The 22,485-nt window shown below is 44.9% G+C and overlaps 1 protein-coding gene across 1 annotated transcript in view; it reads right to left on the bottom strand.

The window, feature by feature from the left end:
* Window positions 1–7,522: 7,522 nt before the first annotated feature.
* The window catches only part of LOC129341262 (connector enhancer of kinase suppressor of ras 2-like), a 531,721-nt gene continuing 516,758 nt past the window's right edge, over window positions 7,523–22,485 (bottom strand). Inside the window, exons 20-24 of the mRNA XM_054996377.1 lie at window positions 17,661–17,731; window positions 15,470–15,573; window positions 12,067–12,574; window positions 9,650–9,849; window positions 7,523–7,738 (exon numbers count right to left, since the gene is read on the bottom strand). Coding sequence (XP_054852352.1) covers window positions 7,523–7,738; window positions 9,650–9,849; window positions 12,067–12,574; window positions 15,470–15,573; window positions 17,661–17,731 — 1,099 coding nt within the window. The remainder of the gene's footprint in view (window positions 7,739–9,649; window positions 9,850–12,066; window positions 12,575–15,469; window positions 15,574–17,660; window positions 17,732–22,485) is intronic.

Here is a 22,485-nt window from a genome sequence, read left to right as displayed (position 1 = left end):
TTTTGTTCATAATTATTACAAGAACATTAGTGCTTCTTTAGTAAAGCACTAACTTTTACAGAGAGATAGCAGGGAGCGGGCTACTAATTAGGGTAGTGATACAGTTTCAGATGCAGTCTGGATTGCTCCAGGGCTGTTAATGTGTCCTGCAAAAAGGATTTGCTTCTAAGAGCCACTTGATCAGCCCCAGTTCATAAGAAAAGTGGAAGACTTGTGGAAAGTTCATCAAGCGCAGGCAGTTAAAAAAAAACAGAGAAGGTGGAGATTGCTCCTCAGAGAACATGTTAATTTCATCTTTGCCTCCCCAAAGGCTCTGTCAATTTCACCTCTCCAGACTAAAACTGTGTGGAATCACAACCAGGTGGCAGCCAGGAATGGAAATGGGCTGGAGCCGCCTTCCAGAGCCACGCTTGGACCTGGAGAGGTTACAATGGGCTGAAGTTTCCCTTCTTGCATTTCACAGCCCCTTCACACAGCTCCAGTGTATAGCAAAGCCTTTATCCTGCCGCCGACTCTGTCTTTTAAAACTAGACTTCCGTCTACCATTGTATCTCCAAACACATGTTCTTCACATGTCAGATGTCTCGTGTAGAGAGACTCTCAGAACATGCGTAATTCTATTATCAGCAAAGGACAGTAGACAGGGACCTTGCACAGGGCTGAATGGGTAGGTTACAAGAGGGAGTATGCAGGGCCTGCTTCTCCCACCTGCTCCCCACACTTCCTGTGTGAGAAGGCAGGGGGAAGTGAAACTGTCCCAACATACCCCCCCCCTCTGTTCCTATCTCCTGCTTAACTTCATGCTTGTGGCTCTTTTTCTTGATGCTCCTGCTGCTGGCCAGCATGGCATGGTTATGTTTGAGGCCTGGGAACCTGCGTGTTCACAGTAGGAAAAAGGAGATGTCTTCAATTGCTTTCCCTAGCACAGAGTAAACTTCCATTCAAGCCCTCTGCACAGAATAGAAGATTGCACCCTGAATCGTCCACCTGAGAAATCCAGTCTTTTATGGTCACGTTCTATTGATCAGGAGGAACCAGATTTGGTAGGTTCCTGGCAGCTACAAGGCAGTACAAACTCCATTAAAGTCCTCTGGTTGCAAGACTGCTGGGAATAGCGCCCCAGGAGAATAGACAACAGTCTTTGAAGCATTATGCTATCCTGATGTGTGTTTGCAAGTTATCCGAGCTTCAAAAAGAGCACTAGAGATTTCCCTCTGGATGATCAAAGGAAGGAAAACAGAGGAAAGTGAAGAACGGCTGCTTTTATTTTTTTTAAAAAAGTGGGAAGCATTGGAATGACATGAAAAAGAGACTTTCAATGACTTCTTGAATTCCCAGGAAAAGGATTCCATTAAATAGATTCGGAATTCCTGGAAGGGAGGCTCTATGTACAAACAAAGTGGTGAAGCTTTTTTGGTTCAAAAAACTAGCACTGGCTAAAACTAGCCTGAAGACCTCACTGGGGTGGATTCAAATAACTCACTTGTGCGATGAAGTCCATTGGTGGGGGCACGGGAGAAACGGCCTGTAGATGCTGAAGACAAGATAATGTTTGAAATGATCTGCATTGCGCTCCTTGGAAGGGAGCTCTTGGCGGCTGGGGATGAACTTCAAGGCAGGGTCTGACTTGAATGGCTGATTCAATGCCACAGGCAGAAGGGGCCAAGGAAGGAGCGATGGAGGCAGCAGGAGCCTAGGAAAGGAAGCCTTAAGAAGCCAGAAAGGCAAGGAAAGAGGAGGGCCTGGGAAAACATGGTTTGAAGAAGCACTTCCGAAAAAATGAGCGGAGAAGGCCTGAGGAAAAGGAAAATTTGTGGAGAAGCAGAGTTGCCTTTGGTCCAGAGCTGCAGAAAGGAGATCTGAACCACCAGCCAAATTATAGCAGGCAGCAGATCTCTTCACAGGTTCTCCTGCAGTAACTGCAATTGCTTTCTTTTTTCCTTTTAAAGCATGGACAATTATGGAAACGTATAGATCAATCAGTGCTGCTGCCGGAAAACTAGGAGGGTTATAGGATGAAGTTTTGTACGATTTAATATTGAATTTTTTTGGTTCATAGACATGAAAGAAGAACAAAATCAGCTCCGATGGTTGTTGTGGGTTTTCCGGGCTGTATTGCCGTGGTCTTGGCATTGTAGTTCCTGACGTTTCGCCAGTAGCTGTGGCTGGCATCTTCAGAGGTGTAGCACCAAAAGACAGAGATCTCTCAGACACTGAGACACTGAGAGATCTCTGTCTTTTGGTGCTACACCTCTGAAGATGCCAGCCACAGCTGCTGGCGAAACGTCAGGAACTACTATGCCAAGACCACGGCAATACAGCCCGGAAAACCCACAACAACCATCGTTCTCCGGCCGTGAAAGCCTTCAACAAAATCAGCTCCACTTGGTATTTCACCTGCTCTTCAGATGTTCTACACACCCAAAGCATCTCACTAACCAGAACTTGTATCTGCCTCTCCACTCTCTAGACTGGGTCTCTCCCTCATCCTAGTAAGAGGGCAAACACATTCTGCCAGCTCTGACTGTTTGCCTGTTTCCAGCCACTCCACATTGCTTGGGCAAGCCCTGCTGTGGAACTTGGTCATGAGGGTGTCACTGTTATGAGTTCCTTCCTCAGTAGTAGTTCTCTGTCCCACCCTGTTTTGGCACTGCAGTGGTCATGGTCACCACCACATGCTTAGCAGAGACCTAGGCTGAACTGATAACAAGGTTAGGTGGAACATGGCTGCGGACAGTAGTGGGGGACAGCTGTCTTCCAAAAACATTAATGGCCCTTGCACTGAAGAATCTTTGAGAAACTCTCTAGAAATGGCAGGTTATGAACTATCACATACAGCAGTGGCATTCACTCCATGGCTGAAAAGCCATATGCAGCTCTTTCACATGCCACTTCAGGCTCTTTTTCTAATTTAGGTTTTTTGGTAAGGGGTTTTTCTTTACTCTGCTGAGGGCACGCCTAGAAGTAAATGCATGCAACAAGGAAGTAGAATTTAGTTTTGTTGCATTTTATGCAACAAATTTTATTTGAGTATATATATTATTGATAGCTATATTTAATATTATTGGATGTGAGTGCTTGGAGGGGGGAATTGCAGGGCATTTAATAGTCATGTGGCTCTTTGTGTTGATGATAATTGTGAATGTGGCTCTCTTTAAGCCATGGAGTGAGTACCACTGATGTAGAGAAATGTATGCTGAAGATTTTTCAGTTAATTAATCCTTGAGGAAAAACAGCAAGGAAAATTCTCATTAAGTAAAAAAGGTCAGTTGGGTGGCATTTTATATGGGGAGGGGCGGGATAACGGCAGGACAGTTTTGGTATGCAAAACTTGGCTTATAAAGCTTTCTTATACAATCCTACCAATTGTGAGTTAACTTTCAAGTAGAATCCAGCAGGGAATTGTTAAAATCCTTGACGCCTCTCCATATTTAGACTCAAATCCTGCATGCAGTTCCATGCAGTTGCCACTGGTAAAGGAAGCTCAGTCACTTGTGCAGAATTATAACTGCATTCATTGTGATTCTGTGACCCCCCCCCCAATTTCATTTTTTTCTTTTTAATATACACACATCTCATTACGCAGTTTGCAAAGCAGCTTCTTCTTTACCTTACATCATTGCTTATTTCAGTACATAGGATTCCTCCTTCACTATAGGCTGAAGAGTGCTAAAAATAATGAAACCTCTCTCTCTCTCTCTCCCACTCTCTCTGAATATCATACATATATACCATTTTGATGGTAACACACTAAAGCCCTCTCCATACTTTACTTCAATCTTTGGAAGCACGGGGTGGAGAGAGCAGGAACATACATACTGTCCTGCCTTCTCTGTGTCTACCACACAGTACTTGGAAGGTTTAGATAAGAGATTTTGTGCAGACATGCATAATGAACTCTTCATGTGAGAGGGAAACCTAATTTTCCAGACTTTATCTAGATCTTCAAGTCAATGTGTGGAGGAAGCTCACAGGGAGGACAACACATAAATCCTGTTCGTCCCTTCCATATACAGAAACAACATGTGAAAAGGCCTTAACCAAAAATCTATTATAATAAAACATTTCTGAGCCAGACGATATCATCATCCACCTTATAAATGTATAAATACTCCAATTAGAAAAGACCTCTACTTTCTCTAATACAAAACTAGCATGTGAAGGAGAAAGCTAGGTTAGAATCGTTCTCTCTGGCATGCTAGGGTTTTAAAAAACAAATATGTGCAAGGAAGCTTTTAATATGAGGAAACACTTAAACATTCAACGCCCCCCCCCCCAGTTTGATATGGTGCAGTCCCACACCACATGTATCACATGAAGCTACAAATCATTTGTTATTGGTTCTCAGGTTGCAATCCTATCTACCCTTATCTATAAGTTCCAATGAACTCTGTGAGTTTTCATTGGGCTACCTGTAAGTTACAGTTCTGGCTTTTCTGAAATGGACTATACCAAGGGACACAGTCTGGTCCAAGCAAAGCTCATTTGTGCCCCACTGATTTTAAGGGAAGAGGTAAGGGAGCCCCACATGAATCCAAAAATATTTAGCCTTCACTCCGTTGTTCCTCAGGCTGTATCTTCAGTGCCCTGGTTATTAGCAGAAGATCGGCACACGCGCCTTGAGGAAGGACTTTAAGGGCAGTGTTATGAATGAAGGTTTATATGCATTTTAGGTTCATATTCCTCCCAAATACAAATATCACCAAAGTGCAACAGCTCCATAATACAAAGACCTTTGGGGAGGGAAGGCCCCATTGAAAAAAGCCAGCAGTACTAGTGCTAGCAGGGCAATTGCAGCAGACGGGTGTTTGAGGGTCATCTTACTTTTTAAAAAGTATCTTGTCCACTGAGCTTCAATAAACGGCAACATTATTACAGCGGCAACAGAACAACAGTGCTTGAGAAGCACTGACTGTATTTCAGGGACGATTCTTGATCAGCTCTTAATCCCCATAAATTCTGTGCCCTCAGACGATGGCTTTCTCTTTTTAGGGGGCTGCTGTCTTCCTGTGTTCGGCTAATTTAAAATTTGATTGCCTCTCCATTTGCTTAAATTTTTTCATCCTAAACATATTTATAAGAAACTAGTTTTGACTGAAGCCAGTGAAATTAAGAGCTGGCCCATCCATGCATTCCTTCATGACCTGCATGTGCGAATGAGCCTCCAGGGCCACAGACCACAGACAGAACTTTTATGACTATTTTCCAACGACATTAGTTGACACATTCAAGTGCTGAGAAGTCAAGTGATCTACATATGTGAGTGAAGAGGCCAGTTGCAAATGAAGGCTTTAAAAATATTCATATGCCTTGTGTGAGTATTGTCTAACAGCAGTCTTGGAAACACACTTGCTGTATGGAAAGTTTCTCTGGGTCATGAACTCCAAACTACATATGTTATTATGAATGGGAACTGTATTCAAGGAGTTAATGGAGAACAGAGGTTTACTATCAACACTTACACTTAGGCAGCAAGCTTATGCGAAACGACATGTGCACTGATGCAGCCAATCGTATGCTCCGTGCATACATTCAACAAAGTCAGCTCGCCCATCACACCCATATGCCCTGCTGTGGTGCACACCTGCCCAGCCTCTCTGGCTTCTTCTCTGTCTGTTTCATGTAACATCTACGTGTAGAAGACTATATGCACATGTCTAATACATGCAATCTTTGTCATTTGATTGTGAAGAGACAGACTGAGCCATTGTTTGGTACATGCATGTAAGAATCTGTGCACATATGCACTATTATGTTGTTGCAGCAAACCAATGGGAGAAGGATGAGGCATGATGCTGTTATCCCACTGCTCACTGAGTTTCCTCAGTTTTCCACTGGTGTGCATAAGGCCAAAGTTAAATCACATGGGCGCAGGCCATCAAGCACTACTGCTATACACTCCACTCAGTTCTGTATAATCGTGTGGGACTGCTGTGTGAGCACTGCTAAATGTGCATCAGCAGTCTCTTTACCTAAAGAAATATACAGCAGTCATTTCAAAACTTGATATGAAAAGAATAGTATTAAAAGAACAGTATTTTTGGGACTTGCTTTTGCTGAGCTTAAATTCCTCTTCCCTTTGCATTTTTAAACTGTGAGGTGGCCTACCTCAGAGAAGAAAAGATAGCAAACTGTCAATTAGTTTATATTTTTTTATCAGGGGTGAAGGTTGGGATTTTTAGGTTTTTTAGCTTGGGTACCAAAAGTCTTGGGCCATCTCTGCTTACTGCTAGCAAGCCACATCAATACTCTCGACAATGCTCCGGCAGGCCTCAAACCCCCCACCTCTGGAAAACCACTACCCATCCTGATTCACTACTGCCCTGAATACTTTGGTTCTTCTATTCCATGAAACACTTTTTGAGTAATAATAAATTAGGTATCTAACCAATATGGTGTTGGTGTGTCATGGAAAGCAACAGTTTTCAGTTCTGTTTTCTTTTAAAATGCAGTTCTGTTTTGAGGCAGCAGAAGACAATATCAGAATTTTGTAGTTCACAGGTCTGTGGCACTAAGTTCACAGTGGATAAACGCTGACAACTGGAATAGCGACCATCTTCAGAAGAAGGCTTTGCGTCTTTCAACGGCACGATGACGCAGAGGCAACCAGAAGTCGTAGGTAGGCGATTTTAAAATCGCCAGACTGTTTTGTACCTAAACCTGTTCCGTGCCACACACACACACATGCACACGCTCTCTCTCTTTCGCACACATGCCCGCACACACACACAAGCACATGTCTGGGGCTGTTCCTCTGAAAAGCAGGCACGTTTTTTAAAAATAGCACAGCATTTTGACGGCATGTACAGTTTGCGCCTGGAGAGGCAAAGAAAAGACATTTTGCTGGATAAACACTATACATTTTAAGGCACACTGCAAGGGGTTCAGTTGACTACTTCCTTGCTACTCCAGCCTTCTAGACGTTCACAAAAGACAGTAGCTACTGCTTACCGGAAATGCTGAACATTTAATCTTCCGTTCCCTAGGAGTGGCCAATGCATTTCTGTGTGTGTGTGTGTGTTTTAAAATAGTATTACACTTCCCTTTGTTTTTTTTGTTTTTGTTTTTAAAAAGGGGGAAATTATGAAGATGGGCATTTCAAAGTCTATTAAAAAATAAACCTCAGTATTTCATGTTACATTTTATATACATAGATATGGGCACATACAGTATATCTACATATATAAAATGGTAAGAGAGCTCCTTTACCCTCCATGCTTCCTTCTAGTACAGTACACATAAATTTTCCTGGGTTTTGGCGCCAGTGGAACGCTTCTGCACTGCTTTTTCTTAATGCAAACCAAATGTTTAAAAAAAAATCCAACGAAAGTAAGACGTTCTTTTCATGCAATGCAGTAGGCATCCTGTGGCGCTATTTTTTTCTTATTCAACCTATGTACAATACAGCAGAGTACCCTATTTACACAGGTTACAGTGTTTCATCCCGATGGATTTCTCGTTGCCCCGCCCCCCACCTTGATCCCACCCACTCCACCCCAAGTGCTCCTGGTGCTACAGCTGGTCAGACGTGCGTTTCGATGAAGGAATGCGTGTGTGTCAGCAGGGGGGCAGGGCTCGCAAGTTCAGAGGCCCCATTCTGAGCTTTCAGAGCAGCGTTGTACTCACAAATGTCCAGGAAAAATTCATAGTTCTTTACTTTCCACTCTTTGAATTTCTTTGACGTTAGGGTGGGATCATGTAGCAGATGGTTGATAATGGTAAGATCTCCCTCCTTTGCCTGCCAAAAGTCAAGACGACATATTCCACTCAGAAAAAAAAGTCAAAGTTTGAATGAAGCTTTTCTCTCTCTTTTAATATCGAAGAAAAGCCTACGGGATCAAATCCATAGTCCATCTGGCAAGGATGTCTCCTCGTGTGGGGATGAGCAAACTTTTTCCCCATTTCCGTTTCTTACTATATTTGTTATAATTTTTGTCAGCTGTTTGGGTTCTCCGCTTTTTGCTGTTGGTTTTGTAGATCTGTTTGTATTATATACACATATTGTATTGTTTATGTATGCCATTTATATGGTATTTATATATACATCACTGAATAACCAACATTTCATGTATAGTGTTGATTTATAAAGGTACTGCTAAAGCGGGGAAATGCAGACATTTTATGGGAAATACTTGGTGCACGGAAAGGATAAATGGTATGAAAACAAACCATCGTGAATTTGATTTGCACAAGGGAGAAATGAAAAGAAAACATGGATTTTCAAGGCAAAACAGGCACGTTGAAAGTTTTAAAATAATCCTTACTCAGGGGATACCAAGACGTAGCAAACCCTTCTTTCAAAATATTTCCTGCTTCCCCTGCTTTCAGACACTGAATATTAAGGTCATATTGCAAACTTAAATGTTTATTTGCCTCAATTAAACTATCTCTTGCTCCCTTTTTAAAGGTCTTCCCCCAAACTAATTTTTCTCATCATGAGATCCTGCTGCCCACCGCTGCTGGTGGTGATTCCTTGAGCTATCCACTGTTACTGTTCACAGCGTATGACTATTTTCATCCTTCTAATACTCTTGCTTGTTGCAGCGATGCTTGAATCTTTACATAATAAAATTGGGGTGGAGAGATTCACCCCGCCTCCTTATTGTGTGTAGCTTGGTACACTCCCATGTGGGACTGCACAGAAGAATGACGACGAAAACAGGGTTGTACATACCGGTAACTATTGTTCATCGAGTTCTTCTGTGCAGGTACACATACCTTCCCTCCTACCTCTCTGTGAGCTCTCTGGTTAATCCAGTTTTGAGTCATAGTGGTTTAGCAGAACTGTGGGAAGGGGCCATTTCTCCTGGTAAGTCACATGACCATTTAGGCGGGAAAATGGGTCTCTGTGTGACTGGAGAGAAACAGCCCCTAATGGTGCTTTAAAGAAGTGTTGAAGAATTTCTCCAGTCATTAGGCCTACACATGCACAATCCCATGTGTGCCTGCACAGAAGAACGACAATGAACTTCCGGGTTATCCCTAGAAGTGCAGTCGTCCATTATGCTATTGCCCTACCACCATGTCCTATCCCCCAGTCCTCTCACTGGTTGCCAGGTAACCCTACCACCAAATAAGATCCTCCTTATACACCCTGCTTTCTGTGTTTCCACCTTCAGTGGCGGTGGTGGTGGTGGTGGTGGGGAAACAATACTAAAGCCTCTCTATAGGTTTCTGGTATTTCTACTACTTCCTTTATAGGATCTATGGAGTACATTCTTTATCCTGTCCTTCTTCCAAAGAGCTCAGGGGGCTATGCGTGGTTCTTCCCTCTCTGTTGTATCCTCGCAATATCCCTGTGAGGTAGGCCAGGATGTGAGAGTGATTGGCCCAAGGTCACCCAGCAAGCTTCCACAACACAGCTGGGATTCATACCCCAATTACAAAACCCAGGGGGTCCCAGATTAGTCCGATACTCTAACCACTAATTTGTACTGATACTGAGGTGCGCCCAGGGAAAATGGCTTTCCCGGGAACACACAGCCAAGTAGTACCAGTTTTAACTGTGTCTGGACATGGGGCTTCTCCTTAGCCAGGTGAGATGGAACGGGATTCCCAACTTTGTCTCTTGTAGGGTGCAAAACGGACATTTTTATTACTGTAATAATACCTTGTTAGCTTACATAGCCTAGCGAGGTCACACACTTACTTTTAAAGTGCTCCTGAGTGCTCGGATGCGATGAAGCTTCTCATTGATCACGGGGTCGTTGCATCTCTTTACAAAGGACCGCCGAAATTCTTGCTTGGTGGATGGGCGCTGCTCTCCAAAGGCAGACAGACTAGCTTGCTCCAGGGTCTTGTACAACTCGTGTAGACCATCTTTACTCCCTTTTAGTTCTTCCGTGTTTTCTGAAAGACAATGACCTTTTCTTTATGTTTTTAATATATCTACAATGGAGATGTGAAGGAAAAGAAACAAGCAGCCTTACTTGGATATTTTTTTAAACTAAACAGAAACAAGTTATTATAGATCATTACGATTTTTTAAAAAAATCTTTCTATAACTGTGAAAATGCAGTTTTAAATAGAAGCACAATATACTATCCTGTTGCATTTTTCAGCAGTGTGCAATGTGGCTGTTTTACAGCTAGGGTTGACATCTGCTTGCAGAAAAATGTCCTGTCCCTTTAACAGGGGCTGAATGGAATGCTATTTACTAGAAGTTATTGACAAACATACCATGAAAAGCTTCAGGTGCCCTTTCCCACAGATTAAGCCTCAATTAAAGGGACAAAGCATTTTTTTCCAGGCCCATTGGCAGCCCTGGTTCATACAGACAGCTTTCAGACAGTGCCCTGTGACAATGGCCCCTTTCACACTCAGTCTTTACAGCATGTTCATTACCTGTTTTGCATCCCATGTTTGTCTGCCTTTTACACATCTGAGCTAGTCATGTGACACAGCTCTGGGCTATGTTAGGTTTTCCCTGAGGTATCTGGCTGTGGACATATGGCAATTTTTTTTTGCCTCAGCTGCTGACTCGCGCTTAGCCTGGTGTATGCGTGTGTGAACAGCTCGCCTCTCTCAACCCCCCTCTTCTCTTCCTATCATAAATTAATTGGCCAGAGCAGATTTTACCACACCCACCCTCAGCAACTCCCCTAATGCTTATTTTGCCATTTTTTTCCTAAAGGACTTTTGATGGCAGTGCACGCAGCATCCTCCATCTGACCCAGCCTGGCTCGAAGGGGGAAAGATGGGTGCAGAGCGCAAGAAAGGTGGGAAATTCCATGGGTCTCGGGTCGTCTGTCCGGCATTCCAGAGAAACTTGGGCTTGAATAAACGAGCAGCCCTGGATGGGGTGGGGTGGGCTCCAGCCATGCACTGCATATGGTGCCCGATGAGCGGAGCCGGGGTGGGCAGCAGCAAGCGGCAGCACAACTGTGCCCATTGCTCGCCTCGTCCACTTCCTTACCAGGCAAACGGAGCTGGGATGGGTTCTGCCCCCCTTTCCCCTCAGCTCCCCATCTGAATTTCTTTTTTTTACTGTTTCTGAAGGGCAGTAACATTGCTGACCTTCAGAACTGTGGGCATTTAACAGTCCCTTGTGATGAGTGGTTGAGCGAGTACACAAAGCAAGCAGAACAGTGGCTTCGTGGAGAAGGGAGCTTTCTCCACCACACACCAAGATTACTGTGCAATTCAGCAACTAAGGAGTTAAGAGCACTAGCCAAAAGCTTTCTTTCTTTTTCATCCCCCCCCTTTGTTGTACAATAAGAGTGAATATTTTCTATCCAACAAGAGATAGAGTGCAAGGGAGCAAGTGGAACGGGCTTCCTCTTTCTGCTGCCAGTGGGCTCCCCTTGCTCCCCTAAATGCACTTGTGAGCTGAGCACTCTGACAGTGGAGAAAGAGAGCCAAGCAGACTAGATGAGATGCTTAAATAAGAAACTCTGCCAGCAGGAGTGGCGCCAGGGTTTCTGGTGCCCGCAGCCAGCTGGCCGGGCATGCATGCGCGCCTACGTGCATGCACACACACACACACACCAGCCTGTGTGATGACGTCACATATGATTTCATCATGGGCATGTGCACAAGCTGGCCCGATTGCTGCGGAGGGCAGCTGGGACAGCGTGCGGGTGGCCTCCCAGCTCTCCTGCTCGGTTGCCATGCACCACCCCAGTCGCTTGCCCGTGGCTGCTGCGCCCGGCCGGGGGCGTGTGCTGTCGGCAGCGGCAGTGTGGGGTGGGAGGGCTGGGAGGCTGCAGCTCCATGGCGCATGATCCCGCCCCCAGCGCCTCCTCCGGTGCCCCCTCCAGCACCCCGTGCCCTGAGGCAACCGCCTACCTGACCGCAATGGGTGCGCCGGCCCTGTCTGCCAGGGAGAGGGGGGATTTTCCCTCTTTTCCCTGACAGACATTCTTTCTCACTACATTTCCTGCTGAACCTTGCAAAAACTGCCAAGTGTCCTCCACGTATCATATGTTTCGTCTGTTTTGACTCTAAGCCCTTCTACCTGAGATCTCTTAAGAGACGATTGCAGGTATTTCTGCATCCAAAGTGGGTGCTCTGCCAATGAGCTATGGCTCCTCCCCTAAAGAAGCTGACGCTCTTTCAACTTCTTACCTTCTTCACACAAACTGCTTCGCTTTTTAATATGCACTTTTTCTTCTGATCTCTCTTCTGTTATTTCAGCAGGTGTTACGCAGCCTTTGATTCGGACATCTCTGTTTCGTGGAAGGCTTTGACTACGTTGCTTCTGGTGTTTGGCGTGAGAGCTTTGACCTCGGTGGTACTCGACCAATGGGAAAGGGCCATCCTGTTCCAGGTTATGTCGTCTTTGGACTGGCAGTGTTGCTTGTCTCCGCCTCTCGGGTGACATTCCAAGTCGGCCACTCATGTACTCAGGGTCAGGAGGAACAGTCTGGAGAAAATGGAGCCCTGAACTGGTCAATGGGGTCTCTATGAGATCCTGCCAGGACCGTCTTTCTCTGTAGGGAGGTCTACAACCTGATGAGTGCGTACTCCCCGTTGGATCTTGTCGGGAATCTTCCGCAGAAGAATGAGAATAGGTTGATTCACTGGAGAAGTGCCGGCCTTGTTTAGGCTCAGGGAATGGACTTGAAGAATTCATCTAAAAATAATTAAAACGTTCCATTATACGATATATTCATGAGAACACAGAGGAAAAACTCAACCTATGCTGTGTAGTATAAAACCTCTTCTTTAATTGTTCTGTTTCTAACATGCTTGGTACTTCTCTTATTGTTCCCATGCTGGTAACAGGACATCTAAAGAATTCTGCCTCACGTGAGTTATTGTGACTACGGCATAGGCAACAACACAGGCATCACCAAGCCACTTGGAGATGCGTAGTCTGTATGACTTGCAGCCATCTCATTACAGTACTTTACTTGAGCAGAAGTCTTTAGACGTTCTTCTGGTGCCTAGATGGCAACCAGAGAAGCAGCTGCAACTGTTCTGGAAACAGAATATCTCAAGGGGGCTGGGATGTCTATAAGCCATGCTAAATCACAGGTCTGATTTGACATAAGCCAGTCACAGGCACTACACGAAGCAAGCAATGACTTTCCCCCTAACCACTCCCTGTTCTAGTTTTAACCCATTTTTCTGTCCAAGAATAACTCCTGCTGGAAGGTGCCAAGGATATTGCCAGTCTAGATGTTCATAACATCTCAGGTTATACCCTACCCAGCAGTGAGTTGTGGAAGAAATCTAGAGGTCCCTGAAAAATGCTGTAACTGGATTTCCTATTCCTTTTTAGAGAACAAGCGGGGCTTTTTTTCAGCGGGAACGCGGTGGAACGGAGTTCCGGAACCTCTTGAAAATGGTCACATGGCTGGTGGCCCCGCCCCCTGATCTCCAGACAGAGGGGAGTTGAGATTGCCCTCCGTGCCGCTCGACAGCGTGGAGGGCAATCTAAACTCTCCTCTGTCTGGAGATCAGGGGGCGGGGCCACCAGCCATGTGACCATTTTCTCCGAGGGCAACCCACTGAGTTCCACCACCTCTTTTCTCAGAAAAAAAGCCCTGGGAACAAGTGTCCCAATCAAATAGGGAGCAGGGGAGGAGAAAGGGCCTGTATTAGCATCCACGGGAGAAAAACAAATCCAAATCTGCTTGAACTTTAAGTATTATTTTTTAAAGTTGTGTTTAAAAAAATGAGAAAAGAGGCAAAAAAAAGCAGGGTTGGGGAGACAGAAAGGGAGAGGCTTAACCTGTATCCCCGTTGATGGAACAGCATCACATGGGTGAAAAGTCAGTCTGAGCTTCACCCATGTGATGCTGTTGCCTCATTCATGCTTTCTTTGGTTCTGGCTGTGCGAGGATTGCATCATTCACGTTGAAGAAAAATCTGAAAGAAAAATAGAGAGAGTCCTATCTGCGCTGAGAAACACAGGTAATTTTTTTTTAAAGTAGCAGCAAAAAACACCCTTCAACTTGCATACTTTCCCTAGACCAGCAATGTGTTTACTAACAACGGTACAAAAACAGTTTAAAATGTATTTGACAAATCAAAGTACTGTATTTTTTAAGTCCATATTATTAATATTATCAGGGCTTTTTTCTGGGAAAAGAGGTGGTGGAACTCAGTGGGTTGCCCTCGGGGAAAATGGTCACATGGGCTGGTGGCCCTGCCCCCTGATCTCCAGACAGAGGGGAGTCTAGATTGCCCTCTGCGCTGCACGGTGCAGAGGGCAATCTCAGCTCCCCTCTGTCTGGCGATCAGGGGGCGGGGCCACCCACCCATGTGACCATTTTCAAGAGGTTCCGGAACTCCGTCCCACCGTGTTCCAGCTGAAAAAAAGCCCTGAATATTATTTCTTGTTATTATTTTATTTGTATAACCCCATCATTACAGATGGCACTTTACAGAGTATGGGAAGACAGAGCTCTGTTCCAAGGAGCTTGCAGTCTCAAATTCAATGTAACAGCAGCAGAAGTGGGATACCAATGGAGGTGGAGGTGGGACTAAACAGAAAGAGAATCTGAGTTCATTGAGTTATTCATACTTTGGCTTAGTTTCAGCAGGGAATGAGGACAATTGTGGAACATGCAAAATAAATTACGATAGCCTTTTTCACATGGCAGTTAAAATATCACAGGGAACTTTTATTCGCCAAAACTGACTAACTACGGCCACTCTTTTCAGGCTAAATTAAAATCGTGCACTTAAGGGTTACATGAGATGTGACTGGGCAGCCAACTGAAAAGGTGAGAACCTTAAATCATATTGGCTTGGGTCCAGCAATGCACAAGTGGAAACATAAATGGACTTAGCACAGTTCGGCATGTGCAAGATCCTGGTGTGACACCTAGCACTGTCCTCTCTATGCACTGTTGTGCCCAGAAACTGGTTGCACAAGATCTTGAGGAAGTGAAAATGCAAGTGGGGATACAAGAAGTTTGTTTGACTTAACAGAAGTGGCTCTCACATTTCCCCCCCCCCTTTGCTTTTCTGCTTGTGCAAGAACTCTAGTACAAGCAGAAGTTCCTGCTGGATCCAACCCATTATGTTAACAGAACCAGGGGAAACACTGGCAGCCTCTTCTGTCCACCAATTCACCCATACCTCTTGGCAGGGCTTTTTTTCTGGGAAAAGAGGCGGTGGAACTCAGTGGTGGAACTCAAGACTGCACAATGACATCACTTTGGGTCATCTGGAACTAGGTTTTTTTTAAAAAGTTTAAATCGCCCTAGGTGAAAAAGGTCATATGGCCAGTGTGTCCCCCCCCCCCCGATCTCCAGACAGAGGGGAGTTTAGATTGCCCTCCATGCTGCAACGCGGAGGGCGATCTAAACTCCCCTCTGTCTGGAGATCAGGGGGCGGGGCTACCAGCCATGTGACCATTTTCAAGAGGTGCCAGGACTCCGTTCCACCGTGTTCCAGCTGAAAAAAAGCCCTGCCTCTTGGTCCACTTACAGTACCACTCCATATTTGCTCCCTTTTGCTTAAGGGGGCATACTCCCCAAAAGCCCCTGGTGGTTTAGTGCTCAGTGTAACTTACTGAGGGTGTTCGGTGATAGGTATCACAAAGTGTTATAGGGGCCTCTTGTTTCAGTGTTAAAGAGCCATCAATATCTTCCTGGTCGCTTTCACTCCAGTAATCTGCTAAACAAAAAAAGTTTGTATTGTCAATGAAATGGGGTTTTCCATTAGGCATCTGTGGTGAAACAGGTCTCACTTTGCTACTGCCTGTTTTGCTTAGGTAGTTTGATCCCGGTAGCGTACTTCAAAGCCTTCAATCCACTTACCTCTACCTCCTTGTCCGCTGCCACCACTCAGGGTGGAAAGGCACATTATGAAATACCTAGGGATACTCAAGTGAACCTCATTTCATGTGTCCCCCCTCCAACTTCCCATACACTGGCTCGCACAGTCACACTTCAACTTGATCTGCCTGAGTACATTCATGTATTCAATATCAGTTCCTCCTCAACTGCTAAAAGTATCCCAGGCTGTTTACGACTGCCGGATTACCAGTTTCCGCCATCTCCCACATCCATTCATTGAAATGCAGATCCTGACACTTTCTCACACCTTAAAGAAATGCAAATTGGCAAGTCAGAGGAGCCTAAAGTACTTGCTCTACAGTGTCCATCCCTGAGAGTTTTCCTGTGAAAACAGAGCTGGATCAGAGCTCTGCCATCCCGACCTGGTGGTGGCGGCATTTATACTCGCTTGCAAATGCAATCTCACAAAAGGGAGCTCCCAGGAAAGCAGCATTCATGTGTGCTCAGCAAGAGACAGCATGCACATGAATTGAGGACCACACACAAAATCCTGCACTTGAACGTCCCCAGGTAATTCACAACGTATATTTCCACTCTCAGAGGTTTTTATAAACCACACCTCTGAATTAGAGATGGGCACGAACCTGAATATGAACCAACCCCCCCCCCCCCACAAACTAGCCTGGTTCGTGGGTCGCAAACCAGTGGTTCGTGGAAGCTTGTTTCAACGAAATTCCATGGAACTGGTATACTGGTTCCGTTTGGTTCGTATTAAAGGACAATGCCTTTTCTGTGCCGCTGCAAAGCGGCAGGGAAAGGGGCAGTTTAAATAGGGGCAGTTTAAACTTTTCCTGCCGCTTGCAAGTGGCAGGGCCCTTGAGAGGGCTACCTGAACCCAGCTTCTGCCAGGATCAAACTCAGGTTGTGAGCAGAGCTTGGGCTGCAGTACTGCAGCTTACCACTCTGCATCATGGGGCTCTTATATAATATCACCATCAGCGGTGGCGCCAGGGTTTTTGGTGCCCGCAGCGGCCGGCGAGCCGGGCGCCCCTGCGTGCGCGCGCACACACTCGCACTGGCCTGCGTGATGATGTCGCGTGTGATGTCATCACGGGTGCACACGCGCGCCAGCCCGATCACTGTAGCGGGCAGCTGGGACGGCGCGCGGGTGGCCTCTGAGCTCTCCCACTCGGTTGCCCTGGACCGCCGCAGACACTTGCCCGCGGCTGCCCTGCACCGCCGCAGATGCCTGCCCGTGGCTGCTGAGCCCGGCCGGGGATGTGTGCTGGCGCTGGCGGCAACACGGGGCAGGAGGGCTGGGAGGCTGCAGCTCCATGGTGCGCGCTCCCGCCCCCCATGCCTCCTCCAGCGCCCCCTCCACCACCCCGCGCCCTGAGGCCACTGCCTACCTGGCCTCCATGGGCGCCCCAGCCCTGATCACCATTATGCTGTCTTTAAAAGAGAGAGACAATGAAAGAGAATAGGAGACAAAGGGGAAGAAAAAAATTGGCGGAAAAAGGAGAGAGAGAGAGAGAGAGAGAGAGTGTGAACGAGAGCAGAGAAAGACCAACTATGTGGTTAAAGCATTGAAAGTGGGTCCTGTGATATAGGCTGGGGCTCTAAGTGGATCTGAGAAAGTTGAAGACACCTGATTACATTTGCTAGACTTCTGCATTTTCATGGATTTGAATTCTGCCTATGATTGTTCTAAGAAACTCACAAGATTGCTACTACCTACTGGCAAAAATCAGATTAGAGGTTTTGCATAGTATAACATAGATCTTAGAGTCTATATTTCTCTGGTACCCTAAACAGTTAAGATACCAAGCAAAACTCTGTATTTCCTTGTGCTACTGTCACATCTTCTGGTACCTGGAGCATTCACAGAGTCTGCATTCTTTCCCCTTTCCTCCCTAGAAGATATTTCTCTCCATTTGGATTAATGTCAAAGAACGATGGCCTTACCTTCATCGGGCCGAATGTCCTTGTCATCAGGCGTATAACCAATGGCTGCAAGGCCCAGACGGTTCATCCATCTGATAAAATAAACAGAGGCAAAAAACCTGCTAGAATTGGCTTCAAGCACCAGCCTGTATTTCCTTTCCATCCGGAAAGCAAAGTTTGCAAAAGCAGTGAAAGAAATGGGCGATGAGAAAATTAGGTACTGTTATTGAAAACCGTGACTGACTCTTTCCTTTGGAAACTGTTGTTACTCATTCCTTATGCCACCAGTGTAGATGGTTTTTTGACTGAATAATGTATGTGGAAAATACAGGCCCCCAGATATGGCGAGTTCACGATCTAAATGGAGAGGACACAAAAGGAAAGAGAAGGCATTTCTGTATTCGCTTCTTTTATTGCTTTTATTGTATTGCATTTATATTGTGGCTTTCTTACTTTACAGATGTGAAGGTAGTTTACATAAGATTCCAAGGTGGTCTTCCAGTCAGGCACTGGCCACAGATGCAATGCTGTCCTGAGCAGAGTTATACCTCTCTAAACCCACTAACTTTAATGGACTTATTGTAATCCTGCTTAGGATGGCACTGCTAGACATCCTTAGCTTCAGACGTTTTGTCTAATCTTTTTTAAAAAGCCGTTGGAACTAGTGCCCATTGTTATATGTATTCAGTTCCACATTCTGAATTACTTTTTAGTAGAAAACAGGAAGAGTCCAGTAGCACCTATAAGACTAACAACATTTGTGGCAGGATATGAGCTTTCGTGAGCCACAGCTCACGAATTCTCACTCTGCCATGAATTCCCACTCTGGTTTGAATCCCCACTCTGCCGTGGAAGCTCACTGGGTGGCCTTGGGCAGACTCTCTCTCTCAGAGCCAAACTACAAGTGACGTCTTACACAGGTTGGACACTAGTCGGCTTCCCTCAAGTTTTGATGGGAAATGTAGGCATCCTGGTCTTGCAGCTGTAATGGAGAGCCAAGCTGTAAAACCAGGACGCCTACATTTCCCATCAAAACTTGAGGGAAGCCGACTAGTGTCCAACCTATGTAAGGCGTCACTTGTAGCTTGGCTCTCAGCCTAACTCACCTCACAGGGTTGCTTTGAGGGTAAGACGGAGGAGGGGAGAACAATGTAGCGAGCAGCTTTGGGTCCCCATCTTAGAATAAATATCCAAATAAAAATAAAACAAATAAAATAAGAATTTTTCTATTTACATTGGATTTGCTGCCATACTAGGTATCTAAGAGAACAAAAAACTGTATAAGACTGAAGAAAATCTTTAACAGCCAAGACTGTTTTCTGTGGGAAAGAATGAAGGACAAATGACTACATTATGAGAATCTACAATCAGCTTGCCCAGTGTGAACTTTAGCCTCACATAGAAGTCATGCGGAGCTTGAGTTGGCCTGGCATGAGTGTGTGTGTGTATGAAACTGCAGTGCCATTTCCACAACAGAAGCTCCTTCACCCTTTTAGCTGCCATTAGCCCTGGAAGGGAGGGGAAATAAAAAACAGGCAACCATGTAATACCCACCTTTCCACCTCTTCCTGAGCTAACAAAAGTGTGAGAGGGGGTTTTCTGCTGAGGAAGCATCCCAGAGTTAAATCACTTTGGCCCTGTCATCAGAGCCTCAAATCTTCTCCTCAGATGTTTTAAAAATCTTAATAGAAGTTCCGTGGTGTCACGGTATCTCAGAACTGGACTTGGTTATATTTTTACTTTCGGACATAGATCCTTATGTTTCCAACAGAGCGGCTTTATTTGCATTAGTGGCAAGGGAGATGAGACTGAGCTTGGGACTCATTGGAAGTCATTGATTTTATTGTCCATTTTATTCAATTGTGATATTGCTGTGCTCTTCTGTTTTACTGTTTTAATTGTTATGACCTATGGCTAAGACAATAAACATGAGTGAAGTGAAGTGATTCATAATAGAAGTTGGGAGAACCAATCAATCCAATCATGTTAAGTTTGGCCTTCAGTTTTCACTGAAAATCACACCATCAGCCAGAAATAAATGAAAGGGATCCCATAATGTGACACAAATCTAAATTATGAAGGGACTTTTTCTGCTTGGAGGATCAAAGAGCTAAAAAAAGAAATCGAGATTGTACCCTGCCATTGATTATTTAAAGGGTGGAGCTAGGCTTACATGCTCTGAGTGTCAAGAAAGCGGATTTTGATCTTCTTTGATTTTGACTCAGCTTTTGTGCTTCATGACAGCAGCTCAACTGCATGCCTTTATGCATCATTATTTTTTAATGTGCATAAACTAGTGATGCTAAAATAACGTCAGCCAAACTCCTGTAAACAATCAGATGCCTTAGCTGCAAGACCGATGCACTCTTTCCCTTCCAGTTTTGGAGCTGTCCAAAAATAAATTCCAACGGGTGTCAAGGCATCTGCCCACTGCTACAGGATGCAGTTGTCTCTCACTTAGGGTGGAAATGCATGTTACGAAGTACCTAGGGACACTCAAGTGAACTTCATTTTATGTGTCCCCCCTCCAACTTTCCATGCACTCGCTCACACAGTCACATGTTAATTTGCTCTGCATGAATACTTCACATGTTCAATATCAGTTCCTCCTCAGTTGCTAAAAGTATCCCAGTTTCCCCCACCCTCACATCTAGTCATTGAAATGCAGATCTTGACACTTTTTCACACCTTAAAGAAATACAAATTGGCAAGTCAAAGGAGCCTACAGTACTTGATCTTGCAGCAAAAACAAAGGTGAATTGGCGCTTTGCCCTCCAGAATCACTTGCAAATACAATCACACAAAGGGAGCTCCCATGAAATTGGCATTCATGTGCGCCAAGCAAGAACAGCTTGCCCGTGAATTGAGAACCACACATAAAATCCTTCATTTTAGTGACCTTAGGTACTTAGTAACGTGTATTTCCACCTTCAGATGACCTGAAAAGGGGATTAGACATGTTTGCAGAGGATGATTAGCAGCCATGATGGCTAAATGGAACCTCCATTTTCACCAGCTGTATAATTCTGAATATCAATCAATTGAGGATGACTGCAGGGGAAGGCTGTTGCTTTCATTTCCTGCTTGTGGACGTCCCAGAGGCATGTGATTGACCACTTTGGAAACTGAAGAATGCTGGACTAGGAGAACTTTTGATCTGACCCAGCAGGGTTCTTACATAACTCTATTATGATATGTTGACCTCATATGATTACTGACATAATATATGTTGACAGATTATTGACATAAGTGTTGACATATGATGTCAATACTTGTCATGTTCCTTGGCAATCATGTAATTGCACTCATATATACATATAATCTTATTTAGTATACATTAGATTGGTTGAACAATAAAATGGGTAATGCACATTGTTTAATGTAAGATGAGAAATGCTGCAGGGCAGAAAGTCCCACTTTAATCCACCTCCTTCACATACTCTACCCAATGCTGATGGGCTCCCCACTGGGTTCATAATTACACCCTATAGGAGAATAAAGATAGGAATGGTGGGATAGCATGGAAGAAAAAAAATCTGCCCCATTCAACACATCACCGGTAATTAGAAGTGCAGCCTTCCAAATCTGGAGCAAAACAGAAGTCACCAAAAAGCTCAGAGAAAATCAACAGACTTTACAAAATACAACACTGCAACACATACTCAAGTGGTTACGTACTGTCAACCCTGTGGGGAGACCAGCAGAGCAATCCTATGTAGAGTTGCTCCGCTCTAAGCCCCTTGAAATCCATGAACTTATAATAATAATAACATTCGATTTATATACCACCCTTCAGGGCAACTTAACACCCACTCAGAGTGGTTTACAAAGTATGTTATTATTATCCTCACAACAAAACACCCTGTGAGGTGGGTGGGGCTGAGAGAGCTCTGGAAGAACTGTGATGGACCCCAGGTCACCCAGCTGGCTTCAAGCAGAGGAGAGGGGAATCAAACCCAGTTCTCCAGATTAGAGTCTCGCACTCTTAACCACTACACCAGACTGGGTCTACACCACTACACCAAACTTAGGCTGCTTTTGCCCACAATGAATAATGCACTTTCAGTCAAATTTCAATGCACTTTAGTGAAAGTTAGCAAGTGGATTTCCCCATTTCACACAGTACAATCCAGTTGTACAGTGCATTGGAAGTGCTTTATTCAGCAATCAGCACGTGTGAAAGCAGATTTAGACTGGAATAACTTTACATAAGATTGTACCCAATTCCCCCACCCTTCTGATTACAAGGATCTCTAGTGGCACAAAACAAAAGTGCTGCATGTCACTTGGGCACTCTTGCCCATATCAACAGATGCATCCATCAAAATGATCATCATCCAAATGAACTCTGCAATGCCAAGAGCCACTCAAGCACACTTTGGCTGCCCTCATGATTCCTGATTCAGCCAGGGGGTGAGAGCAGAAACTTGATCCACGTGCATCACTCTTGGATCAGAGCAATGGTAGTAGCTATAAATATAAAATATATTTTAAGAAGGTGAAGGGATGGGGGGACAACCAAAGCCAGATATAAGAGAGGACAAGTTTGTTCATGTTTGTGGCTAAGACTGAGTCACGAATTAGAACATCTCTTATTTGAATGTTGCCTCTGCCATGAACTCACCAGGGGCCAAGCTAGAAGTGAGTGCAAGTGGAGTGCAAGTGAACAGGGAGGAATACTACGTGATCGAGTGGAGTGCAAGTGGAGTGCAAGTGAACAGGGAGGAATACATGTGAACCTGTTCACTTGCCATTCAAGTGTAATTTGTCACTTGTAGCTTGGCCCTAGGTGGCCTTAGGCAAGATGTCCTCTTGTTGCTTCAGCTCTCCCATCTAAAATATAGAG

The sequence above is a fragment of the Eublepharis macularius genome, chromosome 13, assembly GCF_028583425.1.
Source record: "Eublepharis macularius isolate TG4126 chromosome 13, MPM_Emac_v1.0, whole genome shotgun sequence".
NCBI lineage: Eukaryota > Metazoa > Chordata > Lepidosauria > Squamata > Eublepharidae > Eublepharis > Eublepharis macularius.
Note: the sequence above shows the minus strand (reverse complement) of the source record. Positions and strands in the feature narration are given on the sequence as shown.